This window comes from Coniophora puteana, assembly GCF_000271625.1.
Source record: "Coniophora puteana RWD-64-598 SS2 unplaced genomic scaffold CONPUscaffold_4, whole genome shotgun sequence".
Lineage (NCBI taxonomy): Eukaryota > Fungi > Basidiomycota > Agaricomycetes > Boletales > Coniophoraceae > Coniophora > Coniophora puteana.
The window spans coordinates 748,720-765,336 of record NW_006913056.1 but is presented as its reverse complement, the minus strand read 5'-3'; the positions used below and the strand labels follow the sequence as shown (position 1 = coordinate 765,336).

The 16,617-nt window shown below is 58.7% G+C and overlaps 6 protein-coding genes across 6 annotated transcripts; 4 read left to right on the top strand and 2 right to left on the bottom strand.

The window, feature by feature from the left end:
- Positions 1-1,898: 1,898 nt before the first annotated feature.
- On the bottom strand, positions 1,899-3,248 carry CONPUDRAFT_88867 (uncharacterized protein; the record flags this gene model as incomplete). The annotated part of the gene is made up of 3 exons (XM_007768580.1): positions 1,899-2,588; positions 2,786-3,001; positions 3,072-3,248. 3 exons carry the CDS (start codon positions 3,246-3,248, stop codon positions 1,899-1,901), a joined length of 1,083 nt encoding a protein of 360 aa, XP_007766770.1.
- Positions 3,249-3,713: 465 nt separating this feature from the next.
- On the top strand, positions 3,714-4,862 carry CONPUDRAFT_151861 (uncharacterized protein; the record flags this gene model as incomplete). Its single annotated transcript, XM_007768579.1, has 4 exons — positions 3,714-3,820; positions 3,940-4,045; positions 4,157-4,229; positions 4,399-4,862. 4 exons carry the CDS (start codon positions 3,714-3,716, stop codon positions 4,860-4,862), a joined length of 750 nt encoding a protein of 249 aa, XP_007766769.1.
- A 327-nt stretch (positions 4,863-5,189) lies between these two features.
- On the top strand, positions 5,190-6,568 carry CONPUDRAFT_101153 (uncharacterized protein; the record flags this gene model as incomplete). Its single annotated transcript, XM_007768578.1, has 5 exons — positions 5,190-5,286; positions 5,405-5,507; positions 5,635-5,698; positions 5,794-6,212; positions 6,288-6,568. The coding sequence occupies 5 exons, from the start codon at positions 5,190-5,192 to the stop codon at positions 6,367-6,369; spliced, it is 765 nt and encodes a 254-aa protein (XP_007766768.1). The 3' UTR covers positions 6,370-6,568.
- On the bottom strand, positions 6,523-8,347 carry CONPUDRAFT_136045 (PAP2-domain-containing protein). The gene is made up of 10 exons (XM_007768577.1): positions 8,277-8,347; positions 8,207-8,227; positions 8,071-8,136; positions 8,000-8,011; positions 7,919-7,943; positions 7,733-7,841; positions 7,449-7,658; positions 7,314-7,390; positions 7,172-7,247; positions 6,523-7,080 (listed from the first exon to the last, which is right to left on the bottom strand). Exons 1-10 carry the CDS (start codon positions 8,330-8,332, stop codon positions 6,713-6,715), a joined length of 1,020 nt encoding a protein of 339 aa, XP_007766767.1. The 5' UTR covers positions 8,333-8,347; the 3' UTR covers positions 6,523-6,712.
- A 1,707-nt stretch (positions 8,348-10,054) lies between these two features.
- CONPUDRAFT_51643 (Ca-transporting ATPase) lies at positions 10,055-14,858 on the top strand (the record flags this gene model as incomplete). Its single annotated transcript, XM_007768104.1, has 17 exons — positions 10,055-10,312; positions 10,380-10,639; positions 10,698-10,842; positions 10,903-11,037; positions 11,089-11,155; positions 11,208-11,537; positions 11,601-11,758; positions 11,814-12,612; positions 12,673-12,790; positions 12,855-13,069; positions 13,144-13,355; positions 13,420-13,700; positions 13,758-13,833; positions 13,921-13,966; positions 14,032-14,182; positions 14,262-14,431; positions 14,563-14,858. The coding sequence occupies 17 exons, from the start codon at positions 10,055-10,057 to the stop codon at positions 14,856-14,858; spliced, it is 3,717 nt and encodes a 1,238-aa protein (XP_007766294.1).
- A 182-nt stretch (positions 14,859-15,040) lies between these two features.
- Positions 15,041-16,541, top strand: CONPUDRAFT_80990 (uncharacterized protein). The gene is made up of 4 exons (XM_007768313.1): positions 15,041-15,381; positions 15,443-15,608; positions 15,779-15,943; positions 16,059-16,541. Exons 1-4 carry the CDS (start codon positions 15,206-15,208, stop codon positions 16,134-16,136), a joined length of 585 nt encoding a protein of 194 aa, XP_007766503.1. The 5' UTR covers positions 15,041-15,205; the 3' UTR covers positions 16,137-16,541.
- Positions 16,542-16,617: the final 76 nt, after the last annotated feature.

Genomic DNA, 16,617 nt, shown 5'->3' with positions numbered 1-16,617 from the left:
ACAGGAGACGTCGTCGCCTCGTCGGCATCACAGCTTGAAGTTGAAAGCTTGAGCGACCGAGTGGCAAGACCCGGAATCCGGAAGCTGCCGCCAAGTTGTTTAAGCGCCCGACCTTCCAAGTCGGTGTCGCGTATACAAAGTAAACCAGCGACGATCCCCCTGCGCGCCCTCCAGCCACCCCCGCACGATCATCTCGTCCGAAAATGAAAAGACGCCCCGGGTCTGATGAACGTTATATCGTTATGAAAACTTTGGCGATGTTTGTGGCGGTACGTACAGAAATATAAACCACGCTCTCCCACAGCCCAAGTCTGACGCTCAGACACCATCACAAGACGATCTGAATGTCTCCCAGGAAATCTAAAGTTCAGCTTATCGTTACGTATGTACACCATAAGTTAGCTATCGACATCCACCTTCATAACGTTCACAGCACCTCGAACTTCGCACACGTCGTCCACGTGGACCCACCTCCCAGTGGCTCCGAGGGACAGTCCCGGGAAAGTTCCCAGCTTCTAAATTGCACTGCAACACCCAGATCTGAGATCACACAATACACTTATATATCACCCAATGACGGAATCCTTTCGCACCTTCATTTACGCCACAGTCCATCCCGAGAGGAAGCCCATCTGGGCCACTATGACATTGTTCACGGCGGTACCGTGTGCGTACGTGCCCGCCCTTGCATACGGTATGCAGGGCACATGGATGAAGAAGAAAAAGAAGAAGAAAAAACGCTTTTGTTCTGCGCGTTCTCTTCGTCTGTTTACCCGGTACTCGTACTCACTACGCACCGCTTTCTGATTCTGATTCTGACTCTGATTCTGATTCATCCAAATCCAAATCCAAATCCAACGCCACCAGACCCCGCATACGCGTTCCCAGATTCTGGCCAGCCTTTCGTCTTGGGTCTTTGGTATTCAGCGTCTCGTCCCTACACATTCCATTCCATTCCATATTAATAATTAAAGAAAACAAAGAAGAAAAAATCGCAAAAAAGAAGAAAAACCGGCGCACAAAAACCCAAAGTCTATGTAAACGACAGCGATATAAACGAAACGAAACGAAAGAAAGGTACGCGCGTGATGTTTTCGCAGCAGCAGCAGGGAAAAGCCAGGGCTGCCGGCGATGTACCGGGAACAAAGGTATATTGTTGGAAGGAGGACCGTTGGGCGGGGACGAGGGACAAGGAGATGGTACAGCTATAGGCACATGAGAGCAGATGGAATCGTTGAGGTGAGGTGAGGTGAGGGGAAAACAGGTACTCGTTCAATGGGGGATGGGAATTCGAGCCCGGGAGGGACGGGGCATACTTGATTTGATAAACAGGGTATACGGAGTGGTATCCTTGGTCGTGGGTGGTGCTGGATGCTGGCTGGCTGGCTGACAAGAAGAACCAATAAGTACGATACGGGGATGCGGGGGGAATCGAGAATCGAGAACCGTGGCCGTGACCGTGATTGTCCGTGGCGTGGCGCGGCGTGGCGCCGCCTCCGAGTCAAGAAAGAAAGAATGAGAAAGCACGAGAATGAGAAGGAGGAAGAGAAAGAGGAACGGGTTAAAAACAACAACAATAGCACACAAAGAATAAGTTTATAATAAAAAAGAGACAAGGAAAGGGGGGAAAGGGGAGACCAGCCAGGTATCGGATGTTCGTGAAAAAAGTCGTCAAAAGAGCCGATTATCGTTATTTGGACAGGTGAATGGGTGAGGGATTATGGGCCCAGCGTGGAGGACCGTTCAGGCGTTGTGTGCCCCACGCGTCATCGACCCCAAATCATAGGCCGGACAAAAACCTCTCTGCGAGGGCCATATGGACCGTCTAGCCCCTCGCCCAGCCCGAGCTGGCATATAGCACAATCGTCTACAGCGCCCGCTTCATCCACCCAGACCATTCATCGGTCAAAGTGCATGGGCGCGCGTCTCGCAGCACCAGCACCAACAACAGGAGCGGGCCGGCGCGCCCGCTTATCCTCGTGCACACCGGGTATCTCCCCCGTCTTGACGAGGTGGTGCCAGTACAACACGTCGCCCGCGCGGAGCTTCACCAGCGGCGCGTCGCGCTGCTCGCCGGGCACACCGCGTGGTTGTTCTGGCTGCTGCGCCGTGGGGTGGCCCGAGTCCGAGCCTGAGCCCGAGCCTGAACCTGAGCCTGAACTTTGGAGCGAGCCGCGCCGCATGGCGCCCGAGCCCGTCGCTGCGTTTCCATTCGTAGCAGTCGTTGACGACAGCGGCGGCGGACTCTGCGGCGGACTCACGCCCTGCACACGCACGAGACGGTACCGCGCCGGATCCGCAGGCTCAAGCGGGGGCGGAGACTCGCCCCGCGCGCTGCTGTACCCGTACGGTCTATACGCGCCGTGGGACATACCAGGTGGGGGCGAGGACGAGGGCACGGGCGGAGGCGGAGGCGGAGGCGGGGGCGGCAGGGCGGAGCTCGGCAGGGGTGCGTCCACGGGGATGACGCCTGGCTCGCCGGGGACGTGGTGTCGCTCCGAGGGCGTGACCTCGGACGAGTGGAAGACGAACCGGTGGCCGTTCGTCGCGCGGTTCGTGGCGGTGATCGAGGATGTGCAGCGTGCGCACTGCGGATGCAGAAGTGTGAATGAATAAGTAAACAGTAAACAACGGACGGAACGGGGAGAACGATGGGTCGGTGGGAGCGTCAGCAATAGCATCAGCGGCGTGTGAATGGCATGGGACATGGGACATGAACGGCGCGGAACGCCCAGTGATGGAGCGGTGTGTGGGGTACAGACAGGGCGGTGGGAGAGCTGCTTACGGGAGTGACGATCATGTACCCCACGGGCGTGCCGCACGTCGTGCAACACAGCGTCTGCGTCAGACACTCGCACGTGCGCGGCGGGAACAGCGGGGCCTGCAGCGGGCGGCAGGGCGGCGGCTTGAGCGCCTCGGGGTTCGTCGTGTACGCGGCGCAGTTGACGGGCAGCGCGTCGGTCGAATAAAGCGAGACGTTCGGTCGGAGGAGCAGGACGGCCTTGAGGGGCGCGATGCGGTGGTTAGATGAATATTCGGACGGTGCGATTAAATGAGAGGAGAAGGCGTACCTTCATCCCGCGGTTGGTGAGAAACGTGCCGCAGGTCTTGCAGTCGATGATCCAGACCTTGTGGAGGAGCGGCGGGGGCGGCGGGGGAGCAGGGGGATAGGGGTTGTGCTGGATCATGGGCATGTTGGTCCAGGCTGCGTGGGCACCGTGCGGGGGGTATGCAAAGTAGTTGAACATGGCGGGCTGGGTAGATATATGCGGGTGAAGGGAGTACGCGGTGGGTGGGAAGCCACGGTCGTAAAAGGGACCCTGGGTGTTGAGAAAGGAGCTTGTGCCTGTGGTGGTGGCGGCGTCGTAAGGAACGTGGGGGACGGAGGGGTCGGGTGAGGAAGAAGAGGAGGAGGGGGAGGAACCGCGGTGTGGGCTGCTGACGAGGGGTGGGTGGCTGCCTGTCGTGGTCGAGGTATATAGCAGACCGGAGTGTGGCTCGCCGTCGCCAGCAGCGATGGCGGGCATTGAGCGGTTCTGTGGGTGATGGGGAGGGGTGATGGGAGAGGGAGGAGAAAGAGGGAGAGAGTCTTATACACTTCATAATACATTCCTTAATTATTCCGCTGGCCCCGATCTCGACCACCACCACCACCACCACCACCGCGCCGGCACCGATCCTTATACAGCTCCTCCCAAACTCAAACTCAAACCATGTCCAACCTCGCGATCCTCACCCGCCACCATGACGTCCGTGCAGCCAAACGCCGCGCAAAAAAGGACCAGATCAACGAGATCGTCTTTGACGACGCTGCCCGGAGGTACGCACCGTATGCAGACTAATGCACTCTGTCCCGTCTCATCAAATAACCGTCCGAATCATATCATAAACGGTTGCCATCATCACCCGCTGACACTCCCCTTTGACACCTTTCGCAAGGGAATATCTCACCGGCTTTCACAAGCGCAAGGTCGCGAAGCAGAAGGCCGCGAAAGAGAAGGCGGTCGCGCGAGACAAGGAAGCGAGGCTCGAGGCTAGAAGAGAGGTGCTCTCCCGCTTCTTCTGACGTTGTTGATTCAGTTTTTTGACGCCCCCAACACGATAACTCGGTACCGTGTCGTGCCGTAACGTGCCTCCTATCCGTCCACCTATCCAGCATCGACGTCTACTCGCAGAGAGGGCTGCGCAGAACGCTGCAGAAGTCGAAGGAGCGTACGGGGCGGCCGGCGGTGAGAATCTCAACTCAGCCCCAGCCGCGTATGCACTCATGTATTTCTAATATTGGGTGGCTGTTCCTGCATTTGTTGCTCTGTCGACAACTCCTGACACTGCGCCACCGCCACCACGCTACCCTGCTCTCCTCCACGCAACACACACACTAATTTGCCAACCAACCAGGGTCACCCGAGCTCGCCAACTCGGGAAATGGTTGGGATGGACTAACAGCGGGCCCGGACGCGCAGGATGATGCGGGAGTTGAGGAGGATATGGAGTTCGAGAACGAGGAGCAGCTCGCGACGGTCACCGTCGTGGAGGACTTTGATCCCTCCTCATTCATCTATGGCCCGGAGGCGTCGACATCCGAGACAGATCCACATGGCGACTCTCGGTCTGCGGGCGACGGCGGTGATCCTCGGACGCGCGCTTTACCCAAAGGGAAGGCGAAGAACAGGGACGATGGGCGGGCGGAGAAGAAGGGGGCGTCGGTGTCGTCGGGGAAGAAAGAAAAGGCGAAGGGGAAAAAGGTCAAGTACGAGACCAAGGCGGAGCGCAAGACGACGCGCACGAAACAGTTTGCACGGAGGACTGAAAAGGCAGAGAGAGCGGGCGGGAAGGTGTCGAAGAAAGGCAGACGGCGATGAACGGTCTCTGTGTTCGCCCACAGTTTGATTATCTGTGTTGCATGTGCACGGCTGAGCTTGTGACCTCTGGCGTCCAAATGTTCGGGTTTTGATTATCTTCTCGTCAATAAACATATGCCCAGTTGACGAGGAATTCTCGAATTTCTCTCGTGCCTTGCAAGCCCGGGCAATTCGGCGACGGTTTCGGGGGTACGATGCCCGGGGGCGCGTGCCGCCATGCCGGAGTAGCACTGCCACTGAGCAGCACTGCCACTACGCGCCTGACACGCCGGCCTCAACGTTGCGCGTAATAATTGCATCCTCTCTTCCTCTTCCTATTACTGTAACATGAACTCGCTATACACTCTCGGCGTCCGACAGACCAACTCCCTCCAGGCAGACCTCGACCGCCTGCGCGGCGGCGACACGTCCGCGTCTCTCCTAGGTCTGCATCTGTCTCATCTCCCTCCACAACGCGCCCGTGTTATGCTACACGCTACGCACCGCGAAGCCGTAGTCTTGCTGCTGGTCATCCTGCATATACTCACAGCGCACCTCGTTAGGGCAGATATCGGCGTCGCTCGCCGCGATGCAGCGGACTGTGGACGACTATGATGCTATGGCGCGCCGCGAGATGATCAAGGCGAAGCAGGAGAAGGCGCAGATGTACGTTGTGCCCTTTCTCAGTTTAAATTGTGCGGTGTGCTTATATGTTCCATCCAATTCCGTATCTCCGATACTCTGTGCCTATGCTCCGTACCACGTCCTGAACTCTGAACGATCGGACGCGCAGGCGGGTGCAGAAGTTCCGCGCGGACTACAACGACCTGCGGACGCAGTTCGAGCGGCTCAAGAACGTGGTGCGCACGATCTCACCCTTACCCTCAGCCTCGTTAGCTGCATCGCATGGCCCTCTAACTCGTTCTTGTTTATGGAACATATACGTACACAGCACCAAAACACACAGCGCTCCGAGCTCCTCCACGCCCAAACCTCCGGCCAATCCCAGCCCTTCTCCCCCGGCGCATCCGACGCCCGCCGGCGCTTCGCTCCCTCCCAATCGCACTCCCAATCACAGCACCAACCCTTCTCGCAAGAATCCCAACACTCCGAATCGCCCTTCTCCGCCAGCGGCTCGATGGGCATGGGGATGGGCAACAGCGCCCTGCGCGAAACGCACGCCCTGCACGAACACACCTTCCTGCACGAGACCGAAACGCGGCTGGACGAGTTCCTCGCGCAGGGGCGCGAGGTGCTCGACTCGCTCGTGGACCAGCGCGCGGTGCTCAAGGGCACGCAGCGGCGCCTGCTGGATGCGGCGAATACGCTGGGGATGAGTCGGGAGGTTGTTGGGTGGATTGAAAGGCGGAGGTGCGTTTGCTTTGGTTTTGGGTTCGAGGCGAATTGAGGATGGTGGCTGATGCCGGTGTGGTTGATGGGGTGCAGTACGCAGGACATGTACATTTTCTTCGGCGGCGCGGTGATCACGTTCGTGTGTTTCTTCTTCATATGGAAGTATCTGGGGTGATGCTGGAGGATGTTGGATGCTGTGTGGTCTGGTAGGGCTGGGCTGGGTTGGATTGTAGGGCTGGGTCTCGTCTGCTTCGTTCTCCTGGATATCATATCGATACATAGTCTGTCTTCCTTTGTCTTGCTCGTCTGTTACCAGTTCCTCTGGACAGCCATTTTTCATTTTGTATTGATTTTACGGTGCAATACCCTTTTCATGCGTGATGCAGTTCGCAGAGCTTGAGAACCCCGCACTCCATCAACCGTCAAATGAGGGCATAAGCCACCCCGCCATAGGTATCAATCGTCCGCTGGTCATATATACAGTACACATCGTCCAGTCAACAAACATAACCGCCAACTCAGGTATGCACCGAAGAGTCCTGACTCCCCCCGCGCCCCCGCGCATCCCTGTCCTCCCCCGCATGCCACATATCCCGCAACGCCGGCGGCTGCGCCTTCTGCACCGTCCCGTCCAGCAACTCGAGCTGCTCGCCCGAGCTGTCCCTGTAGTGCTGCGGCGGCGCGTGGCCCGCCGCAGGCCGGCTGTGCGCGGGGTGCACGTGCGTGGGGAGAATCCCATCTGTATGGTCGTCGGCGTCGTGCGGCACGCGCGGCGAATGCGGGCGGTGCGAGGTGGGCGCGGCGAGGTGCGGGAAGTATTGGCGGTAGGAGAAATAGGAGACGATGAGGCCGAGGAGGGAGCCGACTGTTACGTCTTGCCAGTGGTCTGTTTTGGGGGGTGGAGTGTCAGCGTGCGATTTGGATGGTAGATGTGAGTGTGATTGCGATTTGGGTGTGGGGCGGGAGGAGAGGCTTACGGCGCGAGTCCATTGTACGTGAGATGGCGACGAGGGCGGCGCCGAAGAGGGGTGTGATTGCGATCCATGCTTTGGGCTATGTGTGATCAAGAGAGAGGTAAGGTTATGAATGAGCCGTGGTCCAGGAGGACGCGGTACTTACAGCGTGGCCCCGAGTATCGAACAAGTGGAGTTTCCCAGCGAGATAGAACGACAAGAACCCAAGCCCCGCGAACGACACTACAAAAAAAAGATGAGTCTCCAGCACATGGCCAGCGTTTACACGGGAACCACGCACGACTCGCATGCCCGCTCGGAAAGCTCCTCCACCCGTCGATCATGATCTTCTCGTTCGTGTTCGTGCACACCGCGTCGGACACGAGCCCGTACGTCGGGTCTGCGGTGCCTGTGATGGGCATGCACCGGGAGAGGAGGTCCGGGCGCGGGCGGCCGACGGTGATCTTGGTGAACTGCGTAACGGCGCCGGTGATGACGAGGCCTAGGATGACTGTGCGGCGAGACCCGTTAGGTAATGAGGGTGAGTATGCTTATACTAGAATAGGGAGGAGGGCGAGTACGCACGGCCGAGGGTGCTGTTGTGGAAGTCCCAGAAGGAGCGCACGGTGAGGAGGTTGACGGTGGCTTGGATGACGATGGGGGATACGATGGCGATGAAGTAGAGCGCGATGTTCTTTGCTCGTGTATCACAATGATAATGCAGCGCGTGAATCAGTCTCACACCCAATCAGAAGGAGAGGGAGAGCATACCGGCACACGTTCATGCACGGCGAAGCTGGACAGGCACCTCAGTAGGGCAAAACGCAGGTGAGAGGAGATGGGTGTACGTACGGAAAGCTGATACTGTACACGTGGAAAATGGTCAGTGCGTCCATTGTCTAGGACGTGTGTGGGGAACGCACGTCTTGTCTTCAACGGAGAACTCGCGCCGGTAGCCATGGACGACGTTGAGGGAGAAGAAGACGACGCTGTCGAGAACACACAGTGCGTTCCTGGTATCAGCACCGTGAAGGCATGGTTCTGTGGGATAGTGCGTACGCAAGAGCGATAGTGAGGATCCTGCGGCATGCGGTGAGCATTGTCCAAGTAGGACATGAAATGAACGCACCAGTCCGGGGCATACGATCGCAGGATCTTGAGGCGGCGTTTCTTGTCGGCAGCCATTGTTGAGCAGTGAAGTGGTAGGTAGGAAGGAGATGAAAGAGAGGGTGGGGGTGGGGTAGAAGAGTGTGAGTATGAAAGGCGCAGTCGCACGTTCGAGCCAAGACGGCGTTGAGACAGCGACGGAATGCCAAGCTCTCCATTTCTCTGACGTCTCTTCCGTCGGTCAATCAGATCCCTTGGTCTCGTTACATCTGCAATATCTGATTCTATCATTGACAACCTTTGTGATCATCTTCTTGCATCGACTCCTGGTCTACCAGTCTATTCCTCAAGGAACTACATAACCAGCTGCAGACGAATCCGCAAGACACTGGGCCAACCTTGCTTGTCAATGGGCTATGTCGTCTCAAAACATGGCAGTGGTATAATCATGTCAGTTGAGTCGACTGCGCCAACACGAGCGGCCATTAGCTCAAGTTAACCCCGTTCTCACTGGGGCGGTTCAACTCAGAAAGTGGGTATATGCGGGGTGGAACTGTAAGCTCTCCGCCTTACATCTGGGGCAGCTCAGTTCAGAAAGCAAGGAAATGTGGGGTGGAATTTGTTTGAATGCCATCAACGTGTAAGGTGTTCATGACATGGACATTCCGCGTGGCTCTCGCAACGAAAGAGCTGGAAAATCCCCATGGAATATTTTTTTGACGTTGAATGTCTGGGAGCCTCATCGCAGGGGCTGGTTGGTTTAGGATGGGCGTCAAGCCTAGAAAACGATGCTTTGAGCTGACTGAACTCCAAGTAACATATGTGATAGTCTGTGACGAAAGTTGCATAAGAGTCCAAGGCCCGGAATTAGCCGACCAACCCTCCCCGCGCTTCTTTCCCTCGCAGCCAGCTTATCGCTCCCCGGGCCCGCCCACCATGCCGACCAACAGCGGCGGAACAAACAGAATGAACGACTACACAGAAGGCGCCTCAGCTATCGACATAGACGCAGCAGCGGAGCGCTCCTCGCGCTCGCGCCGCGCCTCCCTCCACGAGGCGTACGCCGGCGCAAGCGGCGAGGGCGCGCTCTTCGACGGCCCCGCGCACGCCGCTGTGCCGAGCAGCGTGTCGCGCATGTCGTACAACGAACCCGGAACCGCGAGCAGAAGGAGCGCAGAGTGGGCGAGAAGCAGGCGGCGGAGCGAGGACGGTGGGAGTAGGGGCGGGGGCGAGCGGCGCAGCAGGAGGATGAGCGGGGCTTCGTCGTCGCGCGTCTCGGATCACGACAGCCATGGCAACGCCAGCGACGACGACGACGATACAGGTGAGACCTCGGCGCTGCGTGGGCGGCACCGGAGGCACTCTGTGTCGCCCTCGGCGCAGCGCGCGTCCGTGTTCGAGAACATCGCGGGCTTCTTTGGGCGCAGTCTCGTCGCCGAACCGTCCTCCTCCCTCGTCCGCCGTCCCTCGTCCAGAATGTCGCGCCGCTCCTCCGGCTCATCGACGCGCCGCTCACGGCGCAGCAGATCCGACGCGGGCTCCGACTACGCGGTGCAGACAGAAGAAGACGACGACGGCGACGAGCGGTGGGGCTATTCCTCCGGGGAAGAGTTCTACAGCTCCGACGACGACAACGACGCGCGGTCGGACGTATCGCGCAACGCGTCCATGATGGACAGCGAGATGGACGACGAATACGGGTACGGCTCGACCCCGCCCTCGCCCGGCACCGCGTCCGCGTCGCTCGCGCTGCTCACGACGGACCCTATATTCGGCGACGAGGTGCGCATCAACATCGACATGCCGCTCGAGCCGCTCGAGCCGCCCCCGCCCGGTCCGCCGAGCAGGCAGGTGGTGTACGTCGCGGACGAGGACCATACGATCCGCTTTGTGGGGTACGAGATCGTGCGGTGGCGGCAGTACCTCTGGTGGGCGCTGTGTGTGTGCAGCGCTGGGATTCTGGGGCTCCTGGGGCACTGGTTCCCGCGGACGTGGCTGCGGTGGGTGGTCAAGGAGCGGGGGTTCAAGGACCTCAAGCACGGGTTCGTGGTTATCGAGGTGCGTTTCGTTCATTACGTTCTGCTCGCGCTTGGGTGTGGGACGCACGGACGTTGAGCTGGCTCAGTCTGCGCATAGGGATATCACGTTGTTCCGCATCAAGCGGTTGGCGTACCCGTACAGGCGGTCGACCGTTTTCCCCTACAAGTCGTCTGGCAACGGTGGTCCGTCGAGGAGAGCGTCGAGCTCGTCGTTGGCGCGTGTGATGATGAATGGACACGCGGGGGGCAATGCCAACGATGAGGTGCTTCGCGATTTGCTGGTCGTCGATTATCGTTATTCTCGGTTCGCGCTTGATCCGCAGACGGGCCTTTTCAGCGCTATAAGGTATAGTCGTTCAGCGCATATGTATGCGGTGGGACGTGCACTTAATTTTGTTTCTTAGGGACTGGCGGGACCCGTCGTGGACTGGTATTCCGTCGGTGCAGAACGGCGTCCCCCAGCCCGTGCGCGAGCAGCGCGTGACGCTGTTTGGACTCAATGTCATTGACATCGAGGGCAAGTCCGTACCGTCGCTGCTCATCAATGAGGTGGGCATGCATACGCGTTGTTGTGGATTGAACTAATAGGAGGACAACAATGTTTCTTAGGTCATGCATCCGTTCTACGTCTTTCAGGTCGCGAGCATCGTTTTGTGGTCGTTCGATGACTATTACTACTATGCCTTTTGCATCGCGCTTATATCGACGCTGAGCATTGTGACTACACTTATGGACACGAAGAAGGTGAGCCGTGCGCGGTGGTGCGCTGGTATAACGCTGACTTGACACTGCTAGACTATCAAGCGGATGCGCGAGATGTCGCGCTTCTCGTGCAAGGTCACCGTCTTCATCGACGGCTCATGTACGTCCACCCAAATGCCCCCCAACCACGCTGACCACCTCGCTGTCATCAGGGACAGAGCGCGACTCGACGGACCTCGTACCAGGGGACATCATCAACCTCTCCGAGCTGCAGTCCGCGCTGTTCCCAGCGGACATGCTGCTCCTCTCGGGCGACGCGATCGTGAACGAGAGCATGCTGACGGGCGAGAGCGTGCCGGTGTCGAAGGTGCCCGCGCGGGACGAGGACGTGGCGCGGTGGAAGGACGTGGGGGACGTGGGGCAGGGGGATGGGGTCGGGAGGGCGTTTGTGTATTCGGGGACGAAGGTGGTGCGGATTCGGGGGGCGTTGGCGCCAGATGGGACGACGGGGAGGCCGGCGCTTGGGTTGGTGGTGCGAACTGGTGTGTTGGTTTCAATATTGGTTATGGGGTGAGCGTGGTGGCTGATTGGGCGTGTGGTTGTAGGGTTTAGTACGACCAAGGGGGCGCTGGTGAGGTCGATGTTGTTTCCGAAGCCTATGGGGTTCAAGTTCTACCGCGACTCGATGCGCTTCATCGCTGTGCTGGCTGGTATCGCCGGTCTCGGGTTCTGCGTCAGCGCAGTGCAGTTTGTCCGCCTCGGTGTAAGCATCAACCGTCGCGTACACCCTCCACGCCCTCTCACAAATCATCCTCCAGATCCCATGGATAACCATCCTCGTGCGCGCGCTAGACCTCATCACCGTCGTCGTCCCGCCCGCGCTCCCCGCGACACTCTCGATCGGGACGAGCTTCGCGATCGGGCGCCTGCGCGCGCTCGGCATCTTCTGCATCTCGCCGTCGCGCGTGAACGTGGCGGGCAAGATCAACGTGTGCTGCTTCGACAAGACGGGCACGCTCACCGAGGACGGGCTCGATATTCTCGGCGTGCGCGCGCTCGATCGTACTGCGCACAGGTTTGGAGAGCTTATTGATGATGTGCATGATGTGCCTGCTATTACTGCCTCTGCCACTGCCGCCGCTGCCAACGCCAACGCCAGCGCGAGGGGGCGCGCGAATAGCGGGGGCGGGGGCGGAGGCAGCAATGCGAGCTTCACGCACGCGCTCGCGACGTGCCATGCGCTCAAGATGGTCGGGGGCAACGTGATCGGAGATCCGCTGGACGTGAAGATGTTCGAGTTCACGCGGTGGACGCTCGAGGAGGGTCTCGTAGCTGGCACAGGCGTCATCCGCGCGCGTGGGGGCGCGGAGCGGCCCGCGGCGCTCGTGCAGACTGTTGTGCGGCCGCCCGGGAGCGCGCGGTTCCGGCTTGAGGACGCGCTCAAGGCTGGCGGGCGGCACGCGCATTTTCTGGAGCTGGGTGTGATTAGGACGTTTGAGTTTGTGTCGGGGTTGAGGCGGATGAGTGTGGTTGTGAAGAGGTTGAGGAGTAGTGCGATGGAGGTGTATGTGAAGGGTGCGCCGGAGGTTATGAGTGAGATTTGTGATAGGGCGTCTTGTGCGTGCTGGGTTCTTTCGTGTTTTGTTCTTTTGGTGTTGTGCTGACTTTGGGATGCAGTTCCTGCGGATTATGAGGACTTGTTGTCGTATTATACCAGGCGCGGATACCGTGTCATCGCGATGGCGGGCAAGAGCATCGAGGGCCTGTCGTGGCTCAAGGCGCAGAAGATGAAGCGGTGAGTCACAGACGCGGACTGCTACCTGTCGCACTCCGATGCTATCTCAGCGCCTCTTCGCCAGCGAACAAGCCGAGTCGGACCTCCAGTTCCTGGGGCTGATCATCTTCGAGAACAAGCTAAAGCCTGGCACCGCGCCTGCCATACAGACGCTGCGCGCGGCGCACCTCGCGTGCCGGATGATCACGGGCGATAATCCGCTGACGGCCGTGAGCGTCGCTCGGGAGTGCGGTCTCGTGAACCAGGCAGCGCACGTTTTCGCGCCTGCTTTTATCAGTGGTACGCCTCCTCCCTCTCCCTCGTCGTCTTCGTCTTCTTCGTGGTACTCGTCGAGCTGATTCTCACGTCCGTAGGCGGCCCGACGACGCCGCACTCGAAGCTGGAGTGGTCCTGTATGGACGACGTGTCGTGGAAGCTCGACGCGTATAGTTTGAAGCCGCAGACACCGCCGCCGCACCATGCTGCGGACGCGGACGAGATTGATTACCAGGATTATGCGCTTGCGGTGACGGGGGATGTGTTTAGATGGATGATCAACTATGCGCCGCTCGAGACGCTGCAGCGTGTACGTGTGCCCCCCTCATTGTGCTCTCCTTGCCTGATCATGGACGCTCATCACACGGATCTAGATGCTCGTCAAGGCGCAGATTTTTGCACGCATGTCTCCCGACGAGAAGAACGAGATTGTCGAGCGGCTGCAGTCGCTGGGCTACACTGTGCTGATGTGCGGCGACGGCGCGAACGACTGCGCGGCGCTCAAGGCTGCCGACGTGGGCATCTCGCTGTCCGAGGCGGAGGCGTCGGTGGCTGCGCCGTTCACGAGCAGCACGCCGGACATCAGCTGTGTGATCGAGGTGATCAAGGAGGGCCGGGCTGCGCTTGTGACGAGCTTTTCGTGCTTCAAGTATATGTGCGTTGTTGTTCTGCTGCGCAATTAGGTCTCGTGGAGCTGATTGAGTGTCGGCAGGGCGCTTTATTCGCTCATCCAGTTCACGACTATCACGCTGTTATACTCGTTCGCATCATCGCTAGGGGACTTCCAGGTGAGAGACACGATGTAATGCTATCAAACACAGCGTTGACCGTTGATTCGTGATGCGATGCGATGCGATGCGTTTGCGCCTGTATAGTTTTTATATATAGATCTGTTCATTATCATTCCCGTCGCCGTGTCCAGTGAGTGGGCCGTTTGTTCGCTGATGCATCGCAGGCGTGTTCTAATCCGAGCTCTGTGCATGTAGTGGGACGGACACTGCCTTTTCCTAGGCTGCACCCCAAGCGGCCGACGGCGAGTCTAGTGTCGAAGAAGGTGCTCGCGAGTCTGGTGGGGCAGATCGTGATTACGAGTGCGGTCCAGTTCGCGGTCTTTGTTTGGGTGCGGGGCGAGCCTTGGTGAGTTCGAGTTCCCGGATGCCCGGGTGTGATTGATAAGACCGGCTACTGACGCAAACGTTGGATGGGGCATGTGTAGGTACGTGCCGCCACCGTCGAACGGGCCAAAACATGGCGGGTCGGACAACCACCTCGAGTCGACCAACTTTGAGAACACGACACTGTTTTTGGTGTCGTGTTTCCAGTACATCCTCGTCGCGGGGGTATTCAGCATCGGTCCGCCGTATCGCAAGCCGATGTGGACGAACGGTGAGTACCTTTCTCGTCTCGCAACTCTCTCACGCGGTCACACCTTGCGCACCTGGTATGGTCTGGCGCGGTGGGGAGGGGCAGAGAAGCTGATGAGTCTGTGCTGATTATGATGGCTTCTTTGAACACAGCCTGGCTGATGATTTCCCTCGTCGTGCTATCGCTGTTCAATCTGCTCGTGTTGCTGCGCGTGCCGCGGCCGCTGGGTCTGATTCTGGAGCTGATGCCGGTGCCGTTCTCGGCGCGGATGACGCTTGTCGGCTTTGTGCTTGTCAACATTGTGCTGTCGTTGGCGTTTGAGCAGTGGGCTGCGGGTGCGATTTCTGTTGCGATTGGGGCGTTGATGAAGTACCGTCGGGAGAACCGGCGGTACCGGGAGGGCAAGGCGTACAAGGCTGTCGAGGGTGGGATGCGGGGTGGGCGGTAGGGGTTGTGGGCTGTGTGGGAGTGTTGGTATCTATGTTGTCAGGGGCGTCGTAATGGACATTGCAGTGTTTTCCGTAAATGGAGCACCTCCAAGTTGTTATTTGAGTCGCGTTGCCTTGGCTCTCGTCTCCCAGCTTACCCTGGTTGGTCGGTCCCCTTCGTCTTTTTGTTTGTTTTTGTTCTTTTCTCTCTTTCGCTTTCGCTTTCACCTTTACCTTCTTCCACCACTTTACTTCGACCTTTGGGCAGGCCCTCCCCCGTTCTTTGTTGCTTCATCTCTTCTAGGGTTTCACTTGTGCTGTACCGCCAAATCACTCTGCCAATCCATCCATTATTCGACCTTTCAACATGTTCTCGCTCTCCAAGCTGCTCTGCGTCTCCTTCCTTTTCACCCTTGCCGCTTTCGTGAATGGTCTCCCTGCCCCTGATAACATCGCCAACGATCTCGCCCGCCGCGCGTCCGCCACCGCTGCAGCAGCTTCGCCCAGTGCCACCTCCGTCACCACCACCAAGGTCGTGCAGACGTGAGTCCGCATGTTTCGATATAAGCCCAAGGCGCATATAGCTAAACTATGTGGTATGCAGTAACAACGGCCCGATGACTGAGACCTGCGTCCTCACGTTCACCCCCGAGGGCGGCCAGTTCCAGGAAGTGTCCAACTGCTCCATGTCCCCTGCTGCCTCTGGCTCGTCCAACTCGACGGGCAGCAGCACGACGAGCGCAGTAGGCAACGTGGGTGCCGCGCCGTCGGTACGTTTCTTCCCATCCTCGTTCCCACCCCTTCCCATCTCCCCTCTGCCTGACCGGTTCCCTCATGTTCATCTCCCTGTCTGTCCCCTCGTTTCCGTGAACTCTATTGTGTTGTATTCTGGTCTCCCGGGAAACGTTCGTTTGCTAATTTTGCTGCTGCTGCGCTGCAGGCCACCTCCACTGTGACCCCCAACGCCGTTGTCGCTGCCGCGTTCGCGATCCCCGGCCGCCAGCTGCTCGTCCTCCCCGTCGGACTCGGTGTCTTCGGCGGCATCTCCGCCATCACGTTCATCGTCGTCGTGCTCGTCACGTTCGAGCGTGTCCGTTACCGCAGGGTGCGTTGTCGTTTCACCCACCCCATCCCATATCTATTCCATTCCACACACCTGCATTCGTTCCAGCAGCTGACATGTGCCTTTCTCCTCCATTTCTCCGTTCGCGATCCTCCAGGCGTTCCGCCAGCGCAAGATGGCTGAAACAGGCGCCCCGATGGGCTACAGCGGCTACGGCGGGAACTCCAAGGCCTAAGTGCCCGTCCGGCGCTCTCTGGCGTCGCTTCATCCCTGATCCTCCCTGGTCCTCCTTTGGTTCCCTCGGTCCGTTAAGCCGAGCATTGTGTTGGGAGCACCGCGCCAGACGCGGTATGGTCCCGGCGGGGGCGGTTTTCGGCCAGTATCACGATAAGAACAGCGAATGACACAGCTTGCGAACTGAGCCCTGGTGGTGGAAAGTGAAGTGGAGACTGGTTCTCTTGTTGGTGTATTGTTTGTAACGGTGCATTGGTGTTTGAGCTTGAGCTTGGGCATTGACAGAATAATGGACGTGTGGACTGGTTCGCACTATACTTGTTGTTTTAGGTGTAAGCCCGAGTGAACCCGAAAACAAAGGGTGGTGTCATTATGGCTGAGTAGTTGACAGTGCATTTCAAGTGGCTGAACATGGCCTAAGGTGAGATGTCGTGGGGGATGAGATGAAGTTTCAGAAAGTGTGCCAGTCGGCCGACGAGATC

What these genes read in the sequence shown, in the direction of transcription:
- CONPUDRAFT_80990 (XM_007768313.1), top strand. Translation starts at nt 15,206, where the DNA reads ATGTTCTCGCTCTCCAAGCTGCTCTGCGTCTCCTTCCTTTTCACCCTT. An exon ending in ACGTGGGTGCCGCGCCGTCG is followed by an intron (nt 15,609 to 15,778) that starts GTACGTTTCTTC and finishes GCTGCGCTGCAG; the next exon opens with GCCACCTCCACTGTGACCCC. An exon ending in AGCGTGTCCGTTACCGCAGG is followed by an intron (nt 15,944 to 16,058) that starts GTGCGTTGTCGT and finishes GCGATCCTCCAG; the next exon opens with GCGTTCCGCCAGCGCAAGAT.
- CONPUDRAFT_136045 (XM_007768577.1), bottom strand. Translation starts at nt 8,332, where the DNA reads ATGGCTGCCGACAAGAAACGCCGCCTCAAGATCCTGCGATCGTATGCC. An exon ending in CGATCGTATGCCCCGGACTG is followed by an intron (nt 8,228 to 8,276) that starts GTGCGTTCATTT and finishes CGCATGCCGCAG; the next exon opens with GATCCTCACTATCGCTCTTG. An exon ending in CCACAACAGCACCCTCGGCC is followed by an intron (nt 7,659 to 7,732) that starts GTGCGTACTCGC and finishes CTCGCCGCACAG; the next exon opens with TCATCCTAGGCCTCGTCATC.